The 26858-nt window shown below is 40.8% G+C and overlaps 1 protein-coding gene across 1 annotated transcript in view; it reads right to left on the reverse strand.

Moving 5' to 3' along the window:
• Nucleotides 1-26858, reverse strand: part of LOC126092416 (uncharacterized) — a 158034-nt gene that overhangs the window by 38714 nt on the left and 92462 nt on the right. The window contains exons 7-8 of the mRNA XM_049908003.1: nt 19805-19884; nt 193-407 (exon numbers count right to left, since the gene is read on the reverse strand). Coding sequence (XP_049763960.1) covers nt 193-407; nt 19805-19884 — 295 coding nt within the window. The remainder of the gene's footprint in view (nt 1-192; nt 408-19804; nt 19885-26858) is intronic.

Below are 26858 nucleotides of genomic sequence, written 5' to 3' on the forward strand. Positions count from 1 at the left end.
TAATAATTATATACAAAAACATTGTAGGATACTGTGAAATAAACTATTATAAACTAAACAATCTTTTTGTGGAAGTGCTACATTGTTTCATTATAATTTAGAAAGCAACCACTCTTGTGGCTTGTACACTGCCATTTTACAGGAAGTGCAAGCTGAAAATAACATCACATAGTAATTGAAAGATTCAAATACCTTCCTGAAAAAATTAAACCCTGCTTCATCTGTTTGGGTGTTAGCAGATTTGTGCTCAAAAAGATATGTAAGTACTCATTAACAAGCTTCTCCATACCCATTTCAATAATTATTTCCACACATTCATTACCCAGAAGCTCTGGCACTGTTTCTCGTTCACCAGAAATTAGCTCCTTAATAATCCTTGCAGCAGTTGTGCAGTTTGTGGGACGTACCTGTTTTGAACAAAATAAGAGATTAATGTATATTTATGGAAAATATACCAGTACAGGGCAATCAAGACAAAGTCAAATAGGCACAAGGCTGGAGTAGGACTCTTAACGAAGAAGAAAATACGAATGCATGTAATCCACTATCCACTATCAACAACACAGTGAACGCACTATCATACCCAAGATACAAAACTTAATACCTGCCACAGTGATACAGATTTTTATGCCTACTAGTTCCAAAAATAATGAAGGGCGAAAGAATATGTAATGAGATAAAGGAAATAATTTAGTTAAGGCGGCTGAAAGTTAACTGGGAATAGAGGGTAAAATAATAAGGACGTGGACTAAGGCAAAAGAATGAAGGGGAAATTGTCTGGTAGAATTTTGCACAGAGCATAATTTAATCATTGCCAACATTTGTTTTAATAATCATGAAAGAAGGTTATATATGTGCAAGAGATCTGAAGGCATTGGAAGATTTCAGATTGATTATATAATGGCAAGACAGATTTTGAAACGGGATCATACTCTGCAAAACACTTCCAGTGGTGGATGTGGCCTCTGAGTACAATTTATTGGTTACGAATTGCAGATTAAAAATTAAAAAGTTTCAGAAATTAAAGTAATTAAGGGGATGGGATTTGGATAAACTGAAATAACCAGATGATGCTAAAGTTTGCAACAACTAACTGAAACAGAGGAAAGGACTACAACATATGACAAAAGCTTAGCTTAGAGAAGTGAAACAGTGAAGGCAGCAGAGGAAAAATTATGCAAGAAGATAAGGCCTAATAGAAACCTTTCATCATATGAGATACTGAATTTAATCTATGAAAGAAGAAAATATAAAAATGCAGCAAATACTGTAGTCAAAAGAGAAAACAGACACATAAAAAAACAGACTGGCAAAGCTGCAGAAACATATCACTATGGAAAAGATAGGTACCACTTATAGCAAAATTAAAGAGACCTCTGGAGAAGAGAGAATCGCTGGTATGAATACTATGAGCTCAGATGGCTAACAATAACCAAGCAAACAAGAGGAAGCTGAAAACTGGAAGGAATATATAGATGGTCTATACAAGGTAAATGAGCTTGAAGACAATATTACAGAAAGAGTATAGGAATGAGATGAAAATAAAATAGGAGGCATGATACTGAAAGAAAAATCTGACACAGCACTGAAGACCTGTGGCAAAACTAGGCCCCTGGAGTAGATAACATTCCCTTTAAAATCCTTGAGGGAATCATCCATGACAAACTATTCCACTTGGTACACAAGATACATCAGACAGACAAAATACCCTCAGAAGCATGTATTAAATCTAATTCTGAAGAAAGTAAGTGTTGGCTGATGTTACCAAACTGTTTGCTGAATAAGTCATGGTCACAAAACTGTCTCAAATTACTGCACTTACTAAAGTATGGAAGAACCAGTAGAAGCTGACTTCGGTGAAGATCAGGTTGGGTTACAGAGAATAGTGGGAATGCATGAGGTAATGACAGACAGGGTTGTAACCTATTCTGATCATACTCAATATGTACACTGAGCAAACAATGAAGGAATGAATTAATTTTTTGGGAAGGGTGAAAGGGCTAAGCATTGAGGTCATCAGCTCCTCTGTTCTTTTAATAATCAAATCCTAAAGGTTTTCAGGAGAAGAAAAGGTTGGACTGCTAAATTAATCTTTGCAGCATCATCAGAGGCAAAGATGCCTGGTACAAAACAGAGGGAAGGAAAGGAATTGTCAATGGGAAAGGCACTGCACTGAGATAAGAGAAATGAGCTGGTCTACAGCATCCCCTACCACAAGATTGTCCACAGGGCTCATCCTAAATATGCTAGTCCCGAGCCAGATCTTGCAAATAGTAAACCAGGCCCAGTAGCTGTAACATCGAAGGGGCACCGACTCATAAGCCAGACACCCATAACCCAGCTGTGATATGACTAGTGCTTTGTACAGATGGAAGAAAGTGGAATGGTCCACACCCCAGAAGATGTGACTGAAGGAGCAGGGAGTGACGAGTTTAAACTGGCATTTCTTTACAAGCTGGTGACTGTAGTAACCATGTCAACTACGCATCAAGTAGAAATCCCAACAAACAATATGACAACCACACTGATCAGTTCATTAAAAAGGTAAAGTTTCGGCAGAAGTGCATAACACATGTTTTCGCAGTGGAAAACTTTAAGCCATGGGCAAGAGCCTACCACTGTGCTTTCTGATGGCACCTTCCAGCTGCCATTCAATAACACTCACTGTTAAAGAACTGCAGTAAATATATCAGTCATCCACATACAAAGGTGGTGAAACCGTACATCCCAAAGCCTCTACAAGTCCATTATTCACTATCAGAAAGAGGGTCAGAGTAGCACAGATCCCTATGGGACGCCATTCTCCTGTATATTGAGAGTGCTATATGATGACCCAATTCAGATACAACGCAACCAGAGAGAAAATTCCAGACAAAAATCATGAGGGGACTCTAAAATCCCACTTTTACAGTTTGGTTAGGATGTGGTAACACTATGAGGTGTCACAGGCCTTTTGTAAGTCAAAGAAGACAGTAGTGAGATGTTGGCAGTGGACAGAAGCTGCCCGTTCAGGAAACTCCAGTTGAATGAAGTGGTAAGTAATAGATCAGACTTTCCTAAATCCACACTGGCTGTTTGACAAAGGTCCCATGTCTCTAAAGTTCAACATGGCTGTCAATTCATCATTTGTTCAAGCTGGTTACACAAAACAGTCATGAGTTGGCTGGGCTCATAGTGGTCCATTTCATATGGGGTTTTATCTGGTTTCAGAACCAAGGCAAATGTGATTTCCCTCCACTGTGTCATGACATGGCCAAGGGCCAGAGTACTGAGGAGTTCCCATTCACTGAAAGTAGTATTACATGATACCAGATGTTGGGTAACGAGGGATAGATTATTTCCCACTACACATCTTTTGTAGATGGACGGCTGAGGATTTGGTGTCTGATACAGGTGCTTGAGCGAAATGTGCTGCAAGGTGTTCTGCAATAACAGTAGGGGCAGAAGGAGTATTACCTTACGAGAGGATACCACAAATACTGGTTGCTAGATAATAATTATTGACACAAAGCAACTTGGCCCATACCTGCAAAGGAAAGGTATGGGTCACTATGGTAATAACGCACCTTTCCCAACACTCGTTCTTCTAGTGTTTTATGAAGTAGCATTCCCAAGCAAAGGCAAAAAGGTTTACACCGACAGATGGCACATATGTTGTCAGAGTGAAACATAACAGCTAGGATATTTCCCTTACTTTTATATAGTTTGTTACCAACAAATTTCAAACTCACATTAATTAATTGAAAAGCTACTAGCATGTCAACAGCAATCCTACGCATAGCAAAATATGACCAATATTAGTACTATTATACCGTGGCAACTTTTATTACGAAATATACCTCCACAACACCCCCACCCCCCCATGAACCATAGACTTTGCCGTTAGTGGGGAGGCTTGTGTGCCTCAGCGATACAGATAGCCGTACCGTAGGTGCAACCACAACGGAGGTGTATCTGTTGAGAGGCCAGACAAACTTGTGGTTCCTGAAGAGGGGCAGCAGCTTTTTCAGTAGTTGCAGGGGCAAGAGTCTGGATGATCGACTGATCTGGCCTTTTAACACTAACCAAAATGGCCTTGCTGTGCTGGAACTGAACAGCTGAAAACGAGGGGAAACTACAGTGGTAATTTTTCCCGAGGGCATGCAGCTTTACTGTATGGTTAAATGATGATGGTGTCCTCTTGGGTAAAATACTCAGGAGGTAAAATAGTCCCCCATTCGGATCTCGGTGGGGATTACTCAAGAGGACGTCATTATCAGGAGAAAGAAAACTGGCGTTCTACGGACCAGAGCGTGGAATGTCAAATCCCTTAATCAGGCAGGTAGGTAGGTTAGAAAATTTAAAAAGAGAAATGGATAGGTTAAAGTTAGATATAGTGGGAATTAGCGAAGTTTGGTGGCAGGAGGAACAAGACTTTTGGTCAGGTGAATACAGGGTTATAAATACAAAATCAAATAGGGGTAATGCAGGAGTAGGTTTAATAATGATTAAAAAAATAGGAGTGCTGGTAAGCTACTACAAACAGCATAGTGAATTCATTATTGCGGCCAAGATAGACACGAAGCCCAAACCTACTACAGTAGTACAAGTTTATATGCCAACTAGCTCTGCAGATGATGAAGAAATTGATGAAATGTATGATGAGATAGAAGAAATTATCCAGGTAGTGAAAGGGTACGAAAATTTAATAGTCATGGGTGACTGGAATTCGATAGTAGGAAAAAGAAGAGAAGGAAATGTAGTAGGTGAATATGGATTGGGGCTAAGAAATTAAAGAGGAAGCCGCCTGGTGGAATTTTGCACAGAGCATAACAGTCATAGCTAATACTTGGTCCAAGAATCATAAAAGAAGGTTGTACACATGGAAGAAGCCTGGAGATACTGGGAGGTCTCAGATAGATTATATAATGGTGAGACAGATATTTAGGAACCAGGTTTTAAATTGTAAGACGTTTCCAGGGGCACATGTGGACTCTGACCACAATCTATTGGTTATGAACTGAAGAAACTGCAAAAAGGTGGGAATTTAAGGAGATTGGACCTGGATAAACTGACTAAACAAGAGGTTGTACAGAGTTCCAGGAGAGCATAAGGGAACAATTGACAGGAATGGGGGACAGAAATAAAGTAGAAGAAGAATGGGTAGCTTTGAGGGATGAAATAGTGAAGGCAGCAGAGGATCAAGTAGATAAAAAGACGAGGGCTACTAAAATCCTTGGGTGACAGAAGAAATATTGAATTTAACTGACGAAAGGAGAAAATATAAAAATGCAGTAAATGAAGCAGGCAAAAAGGAATACAAACGTCTCAAAAATGAGATTGATAGAAAGTGCAAAATGGCCAAGCAGGGATGGCTAGAGGACAAATGTAAGGATGTAGAGGCTTATCTCACTAGGGGTAAGATAGCTCCTGCCTACAGGAAAATTAAAGAGACCTTTGGAGAAAAGAGAGCCACTTCTATAATATCAAGGGCTCAGATGGAAACCTAGTTCTAAGCAAAGAAGGGAAAGCAGAAAGGTGGAGTGAGTATATAGAGGGTCTATACAAGGGTGATCTACTTGAGGGCAATATTATGGAAATGGAAGAGGATGTAGATGAAGATGAAATGGGAGATATGATACTGCGCGAAGAGTTTGACAGAGCACTGAAAGACCTAGGTTGAAACAAGGCCCCGGGAGTAGACAACATTCTATTGGAACTACTGAAAGCCTTGGGAGAGCCAATCCTGACAGAACTCCACCCTCTGTAGAGCAAAATGTATGAGACAGGATGAAATACCCTCAGACTTCAAGAAGAATATAATAATTCCAATCCCAAAGAAAGCAGGTGTTGACAGATGTGAAAATTACTGAACAATCAGTTTAATAAGTCACGGATGCAAAATACTTAATGTGAATTCTTTACAGACGAATGGAAAAACTGGTAGAAGCCGACCTCGGGGAAGATCAGTTTGGATTCCGTAGAAATATTGGAACACGTGAGGTAATACTGACCCTATGACTTATCTTAGAAGCTAGATTAAGGAAAGGCAAACCTACGTTTCTAGCATTTGTAGACTTAGAGAAAGCTTTTGACAATGTTGACTGGAATACTCTCTTTCAAATTCTGAAGGAGGCAGGGGTAAAATACAGGGAGCAAAAGGCTATTTACAATTTGTACAGAAAGCAGATGGCAGTTATAAGAGTCGAGGGCCAGGAAAGGGAAGCAGTGGTTGGGAAGGGAGTGAGACAGGGTTGTAGCCTATCCCCATTGTTATTCGATCTATATATAGATTTTTATATTGAGCAAGCAGTAAAGGAAACAAAAGAAAAATTCGGATTAGGTATTAAAATCCATGGAGAAGAAATAAAAACTATGAGGTTCGCCGATGACATTGTAATTCTGTCAGAGACAGCAAAGGACTTGGAAGAGCAGCTGAACGGAATGGACAGTGCTTGAAAGAAGGATATAAGATGATCATCAACAAAAGCAGAATGAGGATAATGGAATGTAGTCGAATTAAGTCAGGTGATGCTGAGGGAATAAGATTACGAAATGAGACATGTAAAGTAGCAAAGGACTTTTGCTATTTGGGGAGCAAAATAACTGATGATGGTCGAAGTGGAGAGGATATAAAATGTAGACTGGCAATGACAAGAAAAGTATTTCTGAAGAAGAGAAATTTGTTAGATCCAGTATAGATGTGTCAGGAAGTCGTTTCTGAAAGTATTTGTATGGAGTTTAGCCGTGTGTGGAAGTGAAACATGGACGATAACTAGTTTGGACAAGAAGAGAATAGAAGCTTTTGAAATGTAGTGCTACAGAAGAATGCTGAAGATTAGATGGGTAGATCACATAACTAATGAGGAGGTATTTAATAGAATTGGGAACAAGAGGAGTTTGTGGCACAACTTGACAAGAAGGAGGGACCAGTTGGTAGGACATGTTCTGAGGCATCAAGCCATCACCAATTTAGTATTGGAGAGCAGCGTGGGGCGGTAAAAATCATAGAGGGAGATCAAGGGATGAATAAACTAAGCAGATTCAGAAGGATGTAGGCTGCAGTACGTACTGGGAGATGAAGCAGCTTGCACAGGATAGAGTAGCATGGAGAGCTGCATCAAACCAGTCTCAGGACTGAAGACCACCACAACAACAACAACAACAACAACAACAACAACCTGCACAATGTTTTCGTTATGTCTCAGTTAGATGCTGCAATTCTAGTCCCTTGAAATTTATATATGTCTGTTACCATCATTATTGATAACATATGTGAAACAGAAGAAATTTGAAAGTAATTAAAATAAAAAATCAGTTTTAATCTTTGTTGTCAATATATAGCTTAAAACTAATGTGATTCAAAAACACAGAACAGAATCTAATTAAAATACGAGTGTAGCTATGAAAATAAAAAACATATCCTGTTCACTAGATTCAATTTTGAAAACATTACTTTAATAAAATGAAGTACAATTTTGAAGCTATAAAGAATTCATATTCTCTATTTTATGAGTAATCCACTAAAAGGTAATATGTATTGTTCTAATTATTTACCCGACTGTTTTCATTCTGTATGAAACTGCTTTGTTTCAAATTTCATATATTACATAATGTAATTTTATTTTATGATTAGTGTTATTTAATGTACTGTTATCTGTCAAGATTCATAGTAATTCTCTAAATTTCTGTTTCTAACAGTTACATCATTGTAGCAAAACCCATTTAGGGTCCATGTGGAGCCACTGTTGTATGCCCAGTTTTGGATTAAGTATTGACACAGCACCTACGTCGATCAGTTAACACGTAATCGATTCTAAACGACGCATCCTGTGCCAACTTTGTATAGTTTTACTCTGAAATAAACATAACTGAAGCTCAAAACAAGTTGTGGCATGAATTAAGTTGAGCATTACAACCCACTTGGTCTGTATTTGTACCTCCAGGATGTTGATCTGTTCTTGTTTTCTAAAGCAACTGCAACAAGATCAACTCTTTGAAGCTGTCAACATAGGTTAAGTATTTGATCCCAGCCCAAGAAAAGCCCTTTTTCATTTGGAAACTTTTCAAGAGCTCCCGCCTGTTTGATCTCTGGTTGTCTTAGGATTTCCTGTGGCCACAGTGGGACTGGTTTCTGGTGGAATGTTCCACAGTGGGACAGGTTTCCGAAGAGATTTTCTCTGCTTTTATTCCTGTCCCTTTGGATGGCAGCACAGGGCTGAAATAATGTCACTTGGCTTTCTTGATGGACCATCACTGGATGGGTAATGATGTGGAAATGTCATGACAATCAAGAAATGATTACTCTCAAACAAGTCATCATGTAGCCTCCATTACAGACCTTTGGCATATATATCCCATGTGCCACATGGATCTCGTGTGCCACTGCTTAGTAAACATATGTCATGGTGTTCCATTATAGCACCTCTGTTAGATGTATCACAACCTCAAAACGAATGGGGCATTCAATTTTCCCAGAATGGGACAATGTGAAGTTAGCCGACACATCAGGTCAACTATCTCCTGATATGTTACCTCCATGTTTGAAGTGATATGGGCAACACAGTAAGTTAGATCACAGTTATCATCTGTATGTGAACAGCCATTGCCTCTAATGCTCCATTGAATGGAACTTTATCACTAAACAAAATGTCTGCATGCACCAATTTCCATGATTTTTGTCAAAGAGTTCAAAGCCGGGAAACAACATGGAAAAATTACAATCTATACAGAAAGCAATAGAGGAGAAGGCTAATAATTTAAGTCCTAAAACAGAGGGAAAAATAACCAAATTAGGTTCAAAAATAAACAGGGTACAACAAACTATTACAAATAAATTGAATGTATTATATAAAAAAGTAAATTAAATTCAGGAAAATTTTGTATCAAAAACTTACACGTGAATAGCACCTGGTATGTCAGATGACTTAATCTTTAAGTTTGTTGAAATGGTTCCTTGGAGGGGAGGCATTGTCAGGGTAACTCAAATTTTTGATGAGTGGCTAATCTTTAGTGATTTTAAGAACAGTTTTTTCAATAAGTTTTAGTTCAAGTCTGAGCAAGCTAGAATTAAGAGTGAATTTTTGAAGGGCCTTGGGTTTTAGAGGGAGAGAAACAGTGGAAGACTTCTGCAGAAACCAATTAAAGAGATAAGCACATTTACATAAACCTTCTGATGAAATGACTCAGATACAATCAAAAAAAGGTTGGCTAAAAACCTACATTGGTATCTAGTTCATGGGCCAGACAAATCACTTCCTCAGTTTCTGAAATATGTAGACAAATCGGTTGGTTGGTTTAAAGGAGTGGGTGGACGAAAGGGGAACGGGGAGGGGGGGGGGGGGGGGGGGGGGGGGAAGATTGCGAAGTCATCAGTCCCTTGTTCCCAGTAAAATAATTACCCACGGGAAAGAATAAAAGAAAGGAGAAGTACAGCACAATAACAGGAGAATGGAAGAACCAAAAGAACGACAGAAGAATAACCAACACTACTACGGGGAAAACAGGAAAAGAAAACCACAGAGAGAATCAATAAACAGGTAGAAGGGATTAAAACGAAAAACGAGAGCGGATGACCCTGGCTGACCGACCACGAGAATAAAAAGGAAAAGCCAGCTACTCTGTGACACATTAAAACATCCAGCCTAAAAGCATTAGAGTGGAGAACACCAAGGGACAAAGGACATGCATGAAAAATTATATAGAACAATAAAACCCACCATGGCATATAAAACATAAAACTAAATTTTCCGAGGAGGCGTGGTCAGCTAAAATTAATGGCAACGAGTCCGGTAACTGGAGAGTCTATCGCAGGGCAGACTTAGACAGATATGAGCCACTGTCAGCCGGATGCCACACCGACACTGCGGTGGGTCATCACGGTGCTGGAGGTAGCCATGTCACCAAAGCGTGGCCAATGCGGAGCTGACAAAGAACCAGAGTCCCAGTGAGAGGCCCAGGTGGACGTCTTCCACACATTCGTAGTCTCCTTAATAGCCCGCAGTTTGTTGTGGGTACTGAGATTATGGCATTCTGTCTCCCAAAGCCACAAAACCTTGCAGCGTAGTACTGAACACAGGTCAATTGCAGAGAAGCCTATCTCCATAAGCAGATTCCATGTAGTCTGTTTGGCCAGGCTGTCGGCAAGTTCATTGTCTGGGATTCCGATGTGACAAACACCACTCAACGACTGGACAGTTCCAGTGCATAGATGGACTCCTGGATGGTCGCTACCAAAGGATGACAAAGGTAGCACTGGTCGATAGCTTGTAGGCTGCTCAAGGAGTCAGTGCACAGAAGAAACTATTCCCCAGGGCATGAACGGATGTGCTCAAGAGCACGAGATACAGCCACCAGCTCAGCAGTAAAAACATTGTAGCCATCAGCCAAGGAATGCTGTTCAATATGTCCTCCATGGACATACGTCAAGCCGACGTGATCATTAGTGATCGAGCCATTAGTGTAAACCACTTCATGGCCTCGGTACATGTCAAGAATCGAGAGGAAACGTCAGTGGAGAGCTGTGGGGTTAACTGAGTCCTTAGGTCCATGTGAAAGGTCCAGGCGAAGCCGCGGCCTATGTGTACGCCATGGATGTGTATGTGAATGGACCTCAAGTATAGGTTGTAAAGGCAAGGACTCCAGTTCGGAAAGAAGGTATCGGACATGAACTGCAACTGGAAGCCTTGACCTTGGGCACGGAAGCCTTGACCTTGGCCACCGATACGTGAGATGAATTGCCATGGATGGGAAAAGGAGACGGTAATTCGAATGCACAGGAGAACTATGAACGTGTGCAACATAACTGGCCAGCAGTTGTGCACGCCTAACCTGCAATGGAAGGACTCTGGCCTCCACCAGGAACACTGATCACCGGACTCGTCCTAAAAGCTCCTGTCGCTAGGCGAACGCCCCAGTGGTGCACTGAGTCACGTAAACGCAAAGCTGAGGGCGCCGCCGAACCATAAACCAGACTCCCATAGTCAAGGCGGGATTGAACAAAGGCTCTGTAGAGCTGCAGCAGGGTACAGCGATCTGCACCCCAGTTGATGTTGCTCAGGCAGCGGAGGGCATTGAGGTGCTGTCAGCACTTCTGCTTAAGCTGACGAAGGTGAGGAAGCCAAGTCAAACAGGCGTCGAAAACCAGTCAGAGGAATTGATATGTCTCCACTACCGTGAGTGGATTGTCATTAAAGTAAAGTTCTGGTTCCGGATGAACAGTATGATGCCAACAGAAGTGCATAACACACTGAAAACTGGAAACCGTGGGCTAGAGCCCATGAATGCACCTTGTGGATGGCACCCTGTAGGCGCCACTAAGCAACACCAGTACTGGTGGAGCAGTATGAACTGCAGAATTCGTCTGCATACAGAGAAGTTGAGACGGACGGCCCTACAGCTGCTGCTGGAACATTAATGGCCACTAAAAATATAGATACACTCAATACAGAGCCCTGCTGGACCCTATACTTCTGAATATGGGAGGCACCAACTTGGACACAGAGAGTACGAAGTGACAGGAAATTTTGGATAAAAATCAGGAGCGTGCCTCAGAGACCCCATTCATACAATGTGGCAATGACATGTCGTCGCCAAGTCATGTCATATGCTTTACGCAAGTCAAAAAAGACGGCAATCATGTGTTGCCGTCTGGAAAAGGCTGTTCGGATGGCAGACTTGATGGACACAAGATTATCAGTGGTAGAGCGACCCTGGCGGAAGCCACCGCCCCCGACTTGCAGTGACCATGAAGAGACTGCCTTTCACCGGGGGCACCCTAAAGAGCGAGGTATCGCATTTTCTGCCACAAAGAATTATTGTTGTAACCTGCTCAACCATCACATTGATGTTCCCGTATGGAGGAGATTCAATGGTGACAGCTGAGGAAAAAGTTTTACAGCAGTAGACCATCACGTCGACTTTCTCGTGTAATGTATCACATCCCTCAGCTTGTCAAAAGTGAGTAATGCCAGTGACTGGGCAGAGGATGCTGTTTTGATCAAGACTGACCCAGATCTCATGTTGGACAATCCCTCCACCTCCCCAAACTTGTCCTCTAAATGCTCAACAAAAAACTGAGGCTTCATCGTCATGAAAGATTCCCCATCAGCTCTCTAAGATACAAGGTACCAGGGCGAATAAAAGCCGCTGCCATCCTTAGCCTGACGTTACTCCCACGATGTGGCCAGGGTGGGGAGTGATTTGAGGTCTTACTTCTGTGCGTTGAATTGAGTTTGTGTATGCTTAGGGACTGCTGCTGTTTTATTACCAGCAAGAGATGACGTACAACGTTTCATCTTGTGTCATCCGCTCTGATGCCACCCCCTCCGACCAGGGGCCCTTCCCATGGGCGCCACCCAGCCACAGGAAAGGCCACCTGGCAGGACAGTTATTGCCAGCAGTCCCGATGCCCCAGGGTCACAGCATCTGCTCCTCGGCATACGTGGAGAGTTAACAGCGAAGGCATTAGCAGAGCAATCAGTGTGGGGTCAGAGGGCTACAACCAACAGGATACCACAACTGACTGGCTACTGTGCTGGGTATCAGGTGCAACCAAGGAAACATGTCCATCGTCAGCACAGAAAACAATACTGCCTAGTAGATGGCAAAATACACACCCAGGAGGGTGACCTCGCCCAGCAGTTTGAGAACAAGCAGAAGTGCAGATCCATGTTAACGAAGGATGTGATCGGTCTCAGCGCATGACGGACACGATGCACCATGTAAGGCACCCTTCCCCTGTTGTCTCACTCTTCGACAAAATTCTGAACAATGGAGATCAAACCCTACAGGGGACCATCACATAGAGGCCAAAACGTGCGAGACTCCTTTTAGTCGCCTCTAACGACAGGCAGGAATACCTTGGGCCTATTCTAAACCCCGGACCTGCAGGGGGAAGACAAATCAGAGAGGACTATGGAGAGGAATCGTTCACAAACCATTAGTCACAAGACTTATCACCATGAAGGTTGGAACTCTAATTCCAGTAGGGAGAATTATAGAAGAAAGGTTCATGGGAACTTTTGACATAAAAAATCAGGATGATAGAGCAAGAGATTGCAATGGAAACATGCAACAGAAGTTGGGAAAGAAATGTTGATAACATAAATGATGCAAACAGACTGGAGGTAGGATAGCAGGCAAACCAAGTGGAAACATTGGGTCACCTCAATGAGGGTCCGCAGTTCTGGGGTGAGCAGATCAAATTATTACCTCTAAATTGGACCTCTAAATTTTGCAGGAATTCAAATAGGCATAACAATTAAAACAGCTCAAAGCACACATGTAGATCATCAAATGGATCATGTCAGTTACAATAAAAAAATTTAGGATATTATGTGGAACTTTGATCCACTAAGGAAAAAAGTGTGTTAAAAGAAGAAGAGAATCCAGATTTGCAAACAGAGGCTATATGCGATTTGTACACCAGTTCTGAACTGGGGGATTGTTTGAAGAGACAGATGACGGATTAATGAATGATAGTGTTGGGCTAAATGAGACTGCAAGGATGATGCAATGGGGGGAGGGGGGAGGATTGGGGGACAAGGTGAAGATAATGGTGATATGAGTACTGCTGATGAGGAAAAATGTTGAGGATTCTGGGGTAAGTATAGTAGTGAAGTAAATGAAAACAAAATGTTGAAGTTTGATGCTGTTGTTGATTTTGTTAAATAAGTCAAGGAAAATGTAGTAGATGGTGAATTTGCATCTGAAAACAGTTCTTGCCCACTCATACGAATTTCTCGTAAATATCCAAATGAGTGTTATTATTGTCTTCTAGTTCTGAAACAACCAAAAACTTTTATTCGACAGTCCGATAATACAGATGAAGAAATGTTATTGTTAAAATTAAACTATTTTAATAATTACTCTTTGACTGGACTGTGGAGACAGAACTGTTAAAAGAGTGGTAATGACGACACACACAATGTAAATGCTTGTGGTTTGGTGCGGAACGGGGGAAGGGGGGACGTCATGTGCAGCTGAGGCCATCACTCCCAGATTCACTTTTAATTTTTTTTTCCTCTTTCTTCTTTTAGCCTTGTTCTCCTTGTGGAATTTAGCACCGTGTGTGTGTGTGTGTGTGTGTGTGTGTGTGTGTGTGTGTGTGTGTGTGTGTGTCAGCAAGGAGGACAATAAGCTGCCGTGTGGCCCACAGTCTAAATCCTTAGAAAGTGATCAACTCTTACAATTAATGATACGATAATTGGACATTGAGACTTCTGGGAATATGCAATATTTTATTTGACTAAGATAAACAATCTGAAGTGTTGGGGGCAGACAAACTGACACACCAACATCACACCAGCATGTGCAAACGCACACATGCCGGTCCCCCTCCCATCCTCCCTCACAGACAGACAGAGAGAGAGAGAGAGAGAGAGAGAGAGAGAGAGAGAGAGAGAGAGAGAGAGAGAGAGAGAGGGGGGGGGGGAGGTTGCAACAGGATTTTATCCAACAGTAGATTTCCAACAGACAATGATGGCTACAATTCAATGATTATAATGATGACGATATATCCCTTTAAGATTGAGTGTGATTATCCTCTTTATAGTCTCTTTTCCTTAAATTTTTTTTTTTTTTTTTTTTTTTTTTTATGAACAAGAACTATACTCTTAAGATCAACAGCTCTGCTGCATTATTCTGTCTGTACCCAACAAACAAACAGAAATTCTGACCATCATGAAAACCTTAAACATGATGGTAAGTCCCTCGGTAGATCAAAGTATTCCCTCCCACCAGCACAAAAAATATATCATGTTAAAACATGATGCACCATGAATGTGACACCACAAACACTGCATTCTAGTGGATCTTTACACCGCAAGACGTAAGCATGCTTCACTTGGCAGAATCTCATACAAAGGCGAGTGAGGGCCACTTCGTCCCTTCTCAGAGATTTAAAAGAAGTGTGCCATGGTTGAAAAGCTGGTTTGAGTGACCACAGCTTGTTGCTGGCCACTTCCAGGTACTATCTTTTCCAGTTATCCAACTGCTCTGTCAGCTTCCTCAGTCCCCTTGAATCCTATTTGTCTAGGACCCCAGCAGGGGGCCATCTTTTTCCACTTCCTGTGCAGGAGGTGGATAGTGGTCCTGGACCATCTGAACTATCCTATCTGCTAGGAACATTTGCTGACTAGTCTTCAGAGCCTAAGAGAGTCCTAAAGACAAGAAATTTCCCTCCACTAGAGTCTCGTGTTGCAGAGCCCTCTCTACCACCCACAGTTCTACATAGTACACCAAGATGTGACTGGGTAGGTGGATTTTTAGTGACAAAATCTGAGAAGAAAACAGAACACTTAACATTTTCCCCTTGCTTTGGACCATCAGCAAAATTCACCATGTGCTTGTGACACTCCGATAAAAGGCATTAAAAACCCTTACAAATATAGGCAGAGTGGGGGCATTCTTGTACTCCATCATATCCAAGTGAAGAGCAGACCTGTCAGTCATCCAGGGAGATTATGTGCTCCAACCCGAGTTTAAGAATTGGTATGGCTACTACACCAAACAGAAAAGAAAAAGCTTAGTTGCCTGGTGACCACTTAAACTTTGTTATACGAATTGTTCAGCCCCAATACCAATAAGATGCTTAGAGATGGACCTCATTTTGTATACAGGTCAATCCATGAGGAGTTTGTGGTGGATGCTACAAGGTGTTTCACCAGCCTCTGCACACAGGCAAGAAATGGGAGTAGTTTGATAAGCGCCTGTAGCAAAGTCTGATGCCGAAGTAAGTAGGACTAGCTGAGCCACACACTATGCTGCCATAGTCAGGCCACATGAAGATTCTATAGAATGTGAGCAAACTGGACCAATCTGCTCCCCAACACCTACCACTAAGATATTTTAAGATGGTTAGTGCCTTCAAATATCCACATTTTTGATCATGGAGGTGTGGAAGCCATGTTAAGCTCTAATCGAAGATAAGGCTCAAGAACTGCACAGATTTCTTAAAATCTAAGACGGTCCCCCTTAGCCGAAGTTCTGGTTATGTAAAGGATTGATTTAATGATTAAAATAAACACAAACAGTTTTTTCCTGTAGAAAATTTAAAGCCTGTTTTATCATCACAATTTTCTAGCCTCTTGAGATCAGCTGTAGTTGACGTGTAGTACTTACTCCTGAGACTGGAGGAAGAGCAGAATATCACAAGGTCGTCCACAAATAAGGAATATTTGACTGGTCGCATTGTGGAAGATACTGTTGATTGCAGAAATAAAAAGAGTGACACTCAAAATGCTACCTTGAAGAATACCTTTCTGTTGAGGGAATTGGTTGGAGTATGTAGCCCCGACTCGATACCATACGTATCACACAGCGAGGAAGGACTGAAGCTAGATAGTGAGACATCCACGAAATCCCCAATTGTGCAGTCAAAGGACAATATTGTGTCTCCAGGTGGTGCCATACACTTCCTCCAGATTGAAGAAGAGTTCAATGAACTGCTGTTTGTGTAGGAACGACTTATCACACCCTCTAACTGGAGGGGGGGGGGGGGGGGGGGGGGGGGGGACTGTCAAGAATGAACTGGTATTTCTGAAACCCAAATTGGAAACAGCTGAGCAATCTCTCAGTGTCACAAGTCAACATTGAGCATCAGTTTAGCGTCCATTCAAGTGTATTTCATATGCAGCTAATGAGCTTAACACTTTTGTAGCTATCTGGAGACTTGTCCTAACCTGGCTTGAGAAGTGGTATCAGAACTATCTCCCACCACTGCTCTGGATAGTAGCCTTCAGTCCATATTTTGTCCCAGAGGCATAGGACAACTTCTTTCACCTCCATGCTTAGGTGTCATAGCATGCCATACTGAATCCAATTGGGTGCTGGAGCATTCTCATGCACATCTGTTAACACAACTTTAGTTCTTACATGGAGATAGGGCACTTACAATGCTCGAAGTTGCTAGGCGAAAAGTCTAGTCTGCTATTTGGAGGACACCATTGTTCAATATGGCAGGTATTGAACCTGAACCACCAGTCCCTCCTATATTCTGAATGGACACTAATATAGCAGAATGGAAAAATACATTAAACACATTAAGAACCAGATCGATCTCAGTTCTATCACAAACTGCCAGTACCCATCTAACTGCATGTATGAAGTACATTCAGCTTTCTCTCTTTTGTATCAATGTTATCCATATAAAACCAATAGTTTGGGATGTACTTAGTCATCTTACTCTGTTATATCAATAAATTTGCATGAATACTCTACTGTATAGATTTTAAATTTCTCAAGTAATGTAAACAATTACTGTTATTGGTATATTTCAAATACTGGTGCAGAAGTGATAAATTTATCAAATAATAAGACTACAGCAAAAACGTGCTAGGGACATTTACTTTTACACAATACTGAAGCAATTAACATTTTAATGTAAAGCATTGCTTGGACAAATAAGATATATTTACACAAGTCAGGTGTGCCATAAATTTTAGTGATTAAAGAAGTAGACGTAGATATCTTGTAACAAGACTTCAATTTTGGAGCGAAAGTCACCTGCTTTTTCTTGGAACTCAACAGAACTTAACACTGGTTTGTCTGCCAAGCTATTAACTGCAGCAGTGACTTCACAGGTGCAGCTACAAGCACACGTGGGTGTGCTAGCATCTGCATTGGCAGTTTGTGTTGAGGCATCAAACTTTGCTACTTGTTGCTGCATGCTGGCAGATGTGCCAGCACATACATTGGCCATTTACATTGAGGCATCCAACTTGACAACTGTTTGTTTGACAATGACAGAACAAGACTGCGACTGCTGGAAGCAAGTAAGATTTTCAAGGCTATGCAGCCTCCTGGTGACCCAAAGCTCTTGATCAAGACTAGATAAGCACCTGATCAATTAACACAACGGGGAGGTAGTGTGCATGGCAAGCCCTGGATCAAGAGTATCTAAACCACATCTTCCACAGGTTTGCTTACCTTTGCATGCTAGGATGGTGTACCCAAATGTCTGGCTCTGAAAGAAATGCATCAGATTGGGGACATACAGGTAGACTAAAATGTATGAAATCAACCTTGAAATATTCAGGTAATGTGGTTGAATTATAGGAAAGGATTAGGATAGTTGTTTTCTTCTAATTCACCATCTATCCATTTCACCACATTTCTCACTTTATTATACTTTTACTTTCCCATTGCACTAAACGTTCACTTGGGTCCAGACAAATAGTGTCACTTCTTGACACAGTGCCTTTGCTGTAAGTGAGGATGTCTTGCATTTCAACAATGATAATATATTCCCCCCCCCCCCTTTTTTTTCAGCAACTTAGGCACTCAACTGGACATCACTGTATTAGCAGGCAACCATTCTGCAATCTTAATATGCTTAGGAGCTCCACTATTTTCTGTACATAGAATGAAGATATTCTCTCTAATGTTCCCTCCTACCTATTCATGACAATGAATTCATTACTATGCACTGGCATTGTTCTGTTGCTGTCATTCAACACTGAACTAGATGTGTCTGGTGGGCTGCCCACCAGAAGTCTCTTTGTGAAGTGGGTAGGTAAACGTTCTAGTGGCCCACCTCTTCCACTGAGAGTTCGAATTTTGTTGTTATTCTGAGCCATTTTGGTCCCAAAAAATGCTAGGGAATCATTCACCCACCCAGACAGAGTCCCATTGCCTAGGTAAGCCTTTCACAACGGAGGTGCGACAGGTTCCCACTAATGACTGTTCTACCTCAACAGCCATTCATCTTATTGGCACACAGCATACCTTAAGATTGAGGCCTTTTTTTTAAAATAAAGGTTTGTACCTTCCTCGCAACCCTGGCAGTCAAGTCAAGACTCCAATTTGCAGTGACACACTGTGTTCTACCATTTCACCACACAATGGTCACTGAAGCATGCCCAGAGTGTAGTGTTACTGACAACTGGTGGCATTTCCCAATTCCAATCTCAGGAAACCCAGGATCACCAAACCTGTACAAAGACTGAACTCCCTGAGGTACTGCCCATTTGCCATGAGTTGGGAGACAGGTGTGGCTTTTTGAATGCCACGGGTGCAGTGAGTGTTACACACCCGCACGTTAGTACATACTCTGTTTCCTGGTTCAGGAAATTATCACCACCATCACTAATTATCATACTAACAGTTCTTTTCACAATCATGAAAAAAGAGCAAAACTTCTTAAGAAAACACAAATAAAAAATTAAAAACTGTTTTTGCCCATGGTATTAAATTGCACGGTAAAGAGTCTATGGTAATGGAAGAGAGAGACAATAACACGTTAAAAAAGGATTAAAGCAGTTCTTTTAGATAAAACATACTACACACTCAATTATCATTTGAACTACACATACTAGGGGTTGTAAAAAAAGGATAAGTACAAATTAAACATCTACCATTTCACAACATACTTATTTCGCCTGGTACTGGAAAATTGTGTGTTCAATATCTGTGATGATTTTGAGCTCAATGTCTTCACTTTGGAAGTACACTCACCCTGTTTCAGAGAGAGAAATGGGAACACACAAAATGAATGTAACAGAGAGATGAGGTATCATCATCCTGCCGATGTCCACCGAAAGGATGTGAGTATGGTGTGTACAGTGACACTTGACAAGATACGAATAAGTACAGTAACACTGATTTTGGAATTAACTAGACTAAGTAATTCTATGCCTGCACATTTATTTAACTTTTATTTATGATTCATTGTTGTGTTAAGCTGGTATGTAAATACAGTAAATGGTTTGTAGATAACCAACTAAAATAATCACTTAACTAGCTAGCAATCTCAGTTTATATTGTAATTAGAGACAAATAAAAGGCAATAAATGAACAAAATAAATATATAAAGCATATAACTTACATATGGATTTATTTTCTTGGAAAGGACACACCCAAAGAAGATACTGAAACATTGTTTGAGCTCAATCTGGTTACTGCAGTCTGAAAGTTAAAAAGTAAATATCCTTGCATAAAAAACAATAGCTATTCCTATAAATATTAAAAAATATATACTACTGAGTTAATAATGGTCTCTCCTTGAATAAAAAACAATAGCTATTCCTATAAATATTAAAAAATATATACTACTGAGTTAATAATGGTCTCTCTCTCTCTCTCTCTCTCTCTCTCTCTCTCTCTCTCTCTCTCTCTTCCCCCCCCCTCCCCCTCTCCCCTCCCCACCACCCAACCAAAAACAGTGTTTATACCACTATACAAGAACATACAACTCTGATACCTCCAGACAGATTTCATCGACTAAGCAAATGAGAACATGGTTAAATGGACAATGAGGCCACTGAAAAGAGGTGTCCTTTCCTCTCTTAGGATTTCTGTATTAACTGGTTTAACACTGTCCTCCGCAATTTCTCCTCCAGTATACCAAAATGTTTATCTCAGACTAGGACTGTGCCCAGCACTCTAAATTATTTGTTGCATTTAGTCCAAGCTGCCTTCCAGTGTAGCTTTTGCCTTTCATGTCTTTATATCTCCCTCTAGTACACACAGTCATTACCTGATGTTTTAACTTGTATCCTATCTTCTTGTTCCTCCCAGTTGGTGTTTTCTACTTAATTTTTGGCCTCTTTTTGTAACACCACACTGCAAACACTGATTCTCTTCTTTTCACATATAATGCTGTATTCAGATGTACACTTCCAGAAATTGCTTTTTAAAAGCAAGGTTTAAGTAGGATACCAGCGGACTTCTTTCTTTGTACGGAATGATCATGCCTGTGTTAGTCTGATTTTTAAATCTTTTCTACATAATTCAGAAAAGTGGGTAGTGGGGGTTACGACCCATATGGCACAGGTTGCAAAGCAATCATTGAACTCCAGAATATTCTGCCACTGGGTGGTCAACTCCGCTCTTGGCACAGTTTGGCAGCAGCAGTTCATTCTCATAGACAACTTGTTGGTAGTCATGCACACCTAAAATTCTGAGCAGAAATTGCTGCTTTCAAATGTGGCCTTTCCCCTGATGGGTTCAGATAATCCTGTGACAGGACTGACAGTTGGGTGAGCCTGACATGTTGCACCTGTCTTGTACAGGGATATGACCTCTGTGTTAAGGGGACTGAGAATGGGAATGGCATAGGGATCATTCATTCATTTCCGTGTCCGTCAGTATTCCATGGACCAGGATGATGTGAAGGTTGGTTGGGCCACAGAATACTACTATAGGAGGGGTTGGTGTCCCTCATTTTTGGGCATGGTGAACGCTCAAAGCAGTGGCAAAGGACATGGTTCATTTGTTCTAGTCCAGGATGGTACTGCGTGGTGAAGGGTGTGGGTGTGGGTGCTCATTTGCAGCTGGTTCTTAGGAGAGGTGAGAGGACTGGGGTGTGCAAGAGTATGGTGTGAGAAGTCTCATTGCAGACTAAGGGTACCTTCCTGAACTGATGCAGACAGATGGAACAGGAGTCCATTCGGGACGGAATGTTGCTAGAGGTAGACAAAAATGAAACAAATTTGAGAAATGGACAAATGAATGCATTAGATAGTTGTAAAGGGACCTGTGGATAATATGGCACAGGTTTAAAAGTTGAAAATGTAGGAAGAAATTGACAGAGCATTGTAGGATTATTCTGCAACATTAGGATATTCAGTTATGCATCAGCTATCGTCAGGAACAAGGCTAAAAAAAGGTACAGATATAAAATGACGAGGGGAGCGATTTGTGAGGAATGGTGTGTCCACTTTGAGATGAATTGCAGTAATCTTTTGCTTGGATAATGTTTAACTGTGATCTGACTGATCGAGGGATTCATAGGATAGCAAGCACTACAGTCTAATTAGCCATGACAAATGCTACAGATACCAACAAGTCACTTGCAGCCCTAGTTATCAGGGCCAATGATTCGTTTGTGTAGCAATGGTGCTAAAGAAAACATATGGAAAGATATGACAAACATGAGATTTAGGACAGAAGGGCCATTAAGTGATATAGATATGGTCAGAAAAATTCTCACAAAGTGTAAATACCTGATCCCAAATGGACCCCTGCTGTAACTATCTGCACCAGTTCAGAAAAGTATCCGTATCATTAGCTAAAACCTAGTACCACATTCTGTTATACTGTTCCTTAGATGCTATCTGTCATGGAATCCCCCAATGGCTTAGCCACAAAAGAATAAAAGAATTCTTTTTTTTTGGATACACCCCTTCTTTCACAAGCAACATTCAAATTTTCAGATTCTGCCTGTCCATATCCCTTAAAGACCTGGTACGCCTGAAACAAATTTCTATGATGCGGGCATTCTGGAGCACTTCTGCTCCCTCTACAAAATGCTGTTAACTGAGCAATCCCAACTACCCGCACCATACCTCGCAAGTGAAACTGGAGTATCATGTCGGATAACCCTCCCACTCCCATGTAACAAACTATATGGAAAGAGGCTTATGTTCTCCCATAAAATCTATGAAGAAGCATGAATTTCACAATGGACAAAAAAGGAGATGTAAGAAGCATGATAAGACAGAGATTTAGGGATCAGTTTTTAAAGTGTAAGACGTTTCCAGAGGTAGATGTGGACTGACCACAATTTATTGGTTATGGACTGTATACTAAAACTGAAGAAACTGCAGAAAGGTAGGAATTTATGGAGATGGAACCTGGATAAACTGAAAGAACCAGAGGTTGTAGAGTGTTTCAGAGAAAGCATTAAGGAACGGTTGACAAGAACAGGGGAAAGAAATACAGTAGAAGAAGAAGAATGGGTAGTTTTGAGAGATGAAATAGTGAAGGCAGTGGAGGATCAAGTAGATAAAAAGACAAGGAGGTCTAGTAGAAATCCTTGGGTAACAGAAGAGATATTGGATTTAATTGATGAAAAGAGAAAATATAAAAAGAGTAAATGAAGCCAGCAAAAAGGGATACAAATATCTCAAAAATGTGATAGACAGGAAGTGCAAAATGGCTAAGCAGGCATGGCTAGAGAACAGATGTAAGGATGTAGAAGCACATATCACTAGGGTGAAGATAGATACTGCCTATAGGAAAATTAAAGAGACCTTTGGAGAAAAGAGAACTACCTGTATGAATATCAAGAGCTCAGATGGGAAAGCAGTTCTAAGCAAAGAAGGGAAAGCAGAAAGGTGGAAGGGATATATAGAGGGCCTATACAAGGGCGATGAACTCGAGGGCAATATTATGGAAATGGAAGAGGACTTCAGTGAAGATGAAATGGGAGATATGATACTGCGTGAAGAATTTGATAGGACACTGAAAGACCTAAGTCAAAACAAGGTCCCGAGAGTAGACAATATTCCATTAGAACTCTGATAGCCTTGGGAGAGCCAGCGCTGACAAAACTCTGCCATCTGGTGAGCAAGATGTATGAGACAGGCGAAATACCCTCAGACTTCAAGAAGAATATAATAATTCCAATCCCAAAGAAAGCAGGTGTTGACAGATGTGAAAATTACCAAACTATCAGTTTAATAAGTCATGGCTGCAAAATCTATAACACAAATTCTTTACAAACGAATGGAAAAACTGGTAGAAGCCAACCTCGGGGAAGATCAGTTTGGTTTCCATACGAGTTTTGGAACATAGAGCAATACTGACCCTACAACTTATCTTAGAAGGTAGGTTAAGGAAAGGCAAACCTATGTTTCTAGCATTTGTAGACTTAGAGAAAGCTTTTGACACTGCTGACTGGAATACTCTCTTTCAAATTCTGAAGGTGGAAAGTGTAAAATACAGGGAGCGAAAGGTTATTTACAATTTGTACAGGAACAAGATGGCAGTTATAAGAGTTGAAGAGTATGAAAGGGAAGCAGTGGTTGGGAAGGGAATGAGACAGGGTTGTAGCCTATCCTCGGTGTTATTCAATCTGTATATTGAGCAAACAGTAAAGAAAACAAAAGAAAAATTTGGAGTAGGAATTAAGGTCCAGGGAGAAGAAATAAAAACTCTGAGGTTTGCTGATGACATTGTAATTCTGTCAGAGACAGCAAAGGACCTGGAAGAATGGAATGGACAGTGTCGTTAAAGGAGGATACAAGATGAACATCGACAAAAGCAAAACAAGGATAATGGAATGTAGTCAAATTAAATCAGGTGATGCTGAGGGAATTAGATTAGGAAATGAGACAAAGTAATAGATGAGTTTTTCTATTTGGGGAGCAAAAGAACTAATGATGGTCGAAGTAGAGAGGATATAAAATGCGTAGGCTGGCAATAGCAAGGAAAGCGTTTCTGAAGAAGAGAAATTTGTTAACATCGAGTATAGATTTAAGTGTCAGGAAGTCATTTCTGCAAGTATTTGTATGGAGTGCAGCCATGTATGGAAGTGAAACATGGACGATAAACAGTGTAGACAAGAAGAGGATAGAAGCTTTCGAAATGTGGTGTTACTGAGGAATGCTGGAGATTAGATGGGTAGATCACACAACTAATGATGAGGTACTGAACAGAATTGGGGACAAGAGGAATTTGTGGCAACTTGAGTAGAAGAAGGCATCGGTTGGTCGGACATGTTCTGAGGCATGGAGAGATCACCAATTTAGTATTGGAGGGAAGCATGGAGGGTAAAAATTGTAGAGAGAGACCAAGAGATGAATACACTAGATTCAGAAGGAGGTAGGTTGCAGTAGTTATTTGGAGATGAAAAGGCTTGCACAGGATAGAGGAGCATGGAGAACTGCATCAAACCACTCCCTGGACTGAAGACCAGAACAACAAGGAGCATCCACCAAATGTCAACATGTAAAGTGTACAGCTACTATCATTTGGTATCTATGTTATAGCCCACCTGAAAAAAAAACCTTTGCCACAATAATAGCAATATGTCAAGGAAAATTGACTGCATTTGAGGTATTCCCACTAAAACCTAAAATAAGAATGGTACTATAACAGGTGTTATAGGTTTGGTTAGGAACCCAAATAACTTGCATGCAGCAAGAAAACAAAACAGACAGAAAGAGGAATACTAATTTGTAGTACAGGGATGAAAAGTAAACTAAACTGAATTGTACCCAAAAACAGGACGAAGTGCTTTGATTACGGAAGTGGTGATAAAGATTGATAAACTAAGAAACTCTCCAAAAACAGAGGTATGCACTGATATGGGATGTGCACACCAGAATGTCTAAACACTACTGTGAAACGTAAGTAACAGGCTGGCAAGCAGAACAAGCATGCACAACGAACTGTGAGCATAGTCAAGGCACGCTGGGTTTTTCCATAATATGTTACGGTGTATCATGACAACTCCAGGAAGTACGTTTTTCATTATGGTTTCATCTTAGGTTTGGCATTATTTATAGTTATTCATGATTGTTTTGCCACTTATACAGAGATTTGAAACTGAAGATGCAGTTGCATGTGCTGTGAAACCATTCCTAAGAATGAAAGGATTTACAGCTGAAGCAATTTTATTTCTCAACATGATTTATAGGGGCAGTGGTTGCCTAGACGATTTTTTGGGTTTTTCTGCACATTGGGAAATGTTTCTGCTGTAATGAACAATAGCACCACAGTAAATTCAGTGTATTTTAGTATGTCTTTCAGCGAAGTTGAATTTTGCAAATTTTCTGGTGAAACTATGAAATGGGTTCTGAGCAATTACATTTCCACTTCCAAAATGGTGAGCTCTCTGAATCTAGTTTCAAAAGACATTGTGAGCTGCTTTATCTTGCCTTGGCAATCACCAAAACTGGTACTGTTAGATATTTTAAAATAAACTAGATGATTGAAGAATGTTAAAATTCCATTATTCATTTGCCATTCAAACTAATTTAACATTCCCATGAACGCTCCGATTTGGTAGTGCATGTCAGCTGTTAGCTTTTTGCCCTGCAATGACAAATATAAATTGTTGAGATGCGTAGTTATGTCAGCTAGGAACACCAAGTCCAATATCCATTTTAAATCTTTCAGACAATTCATTTCTCCCCTTCCATTTTGAAAAAAGGGAGATATTTTCTCATATGTGGCAAAGAAAATGTCAGAATCTTCTCCACATTAAGCCAATGAACTATGCTGTGGTAAGGCTACGTCCCCATACTCTGCTTCGATACCTTTCAGGAGTCCTTTGAATCGGTTGTGATTTACACTGTGATGGCACATAAATTTCACACACTTGACCACAACTTTATTACATCATGTCGTCCCACTGTTTCAGCACACAGTGCTTCTCAGTGAAAGAAGCAACAACAGTCAAATGGTCCTTCCTGAATTTGCCTTTGGGTTTATTTTTTAAATGAGAAGCGAAGACTGCAATGATGCCAGATCATTTGTGGTGGTCTGTCTCTAGCTAAAGAATGAAAATTATCCAACGGATTCACATTGTCCACTGGTTCACAAACAGTTTCAGCTTCAGAAACGTCAAGTCCTGTTGCAGTGCTATCAAGCAGTACCACATCCACGAGCTCCTCAGTAGCCTGAAGCACCATATTGACACCATGCACAAGTATTGAAGGTTGAGCATGGTCAGACATATCTGCTCTGTCGTCAAGCGCAAGAAAAATGCAAAAAACTCTTGGCTGTTTTCCTGAGTTGTGTTTCTAAACCTGCTGCCATGTCAAGGATTTGACGAGACTGTTTGCTTCAAAAGGTGAACCCCTTGAATTGCTTGCAGCTTCCTTGGAAACAAATGATTCTGCAACTGCTATCCTACACAATTTTACAAGGGATCCCACTGAAAACAGGTTGCCACTGATCACTACAACATGAATGACTTCAGAACTTGCTCAAACTGCTACCTCACTTGTGTTTTATACATTGTCATTCACTACAGAAGAAAATGCACTACAGTACGTGAAGTAATGCAGCGTATTTCTGTAACTTCTGTACTAAGAATTCTTTTTTAAACTTATGTCTCCTGGTACACCATTCTTGGGCATGGCTACTATTTCTCTATGTGCTTCACTTTCTACATGCTCACAATGCACTGCATGAAGCCATGTATTGTG

The sequence above is a fragment of the Schistocerca cancellata genome, chromosome 7 (genome assembly GCF_023864275.1).
Source record: "Schistocerca cancellata isolate TAMUIC-IGC-003103 chromosome 7, iqSchCanc2.1, whole genome shotgun sequence".
In the NCBI taxonomy this organism is placed as follows: Eukaryota; Metazoa; Arthropoda; class Insecta; order Orthoptera; family Acrididae; genus Schistocerca; species Schistocerca cancellata.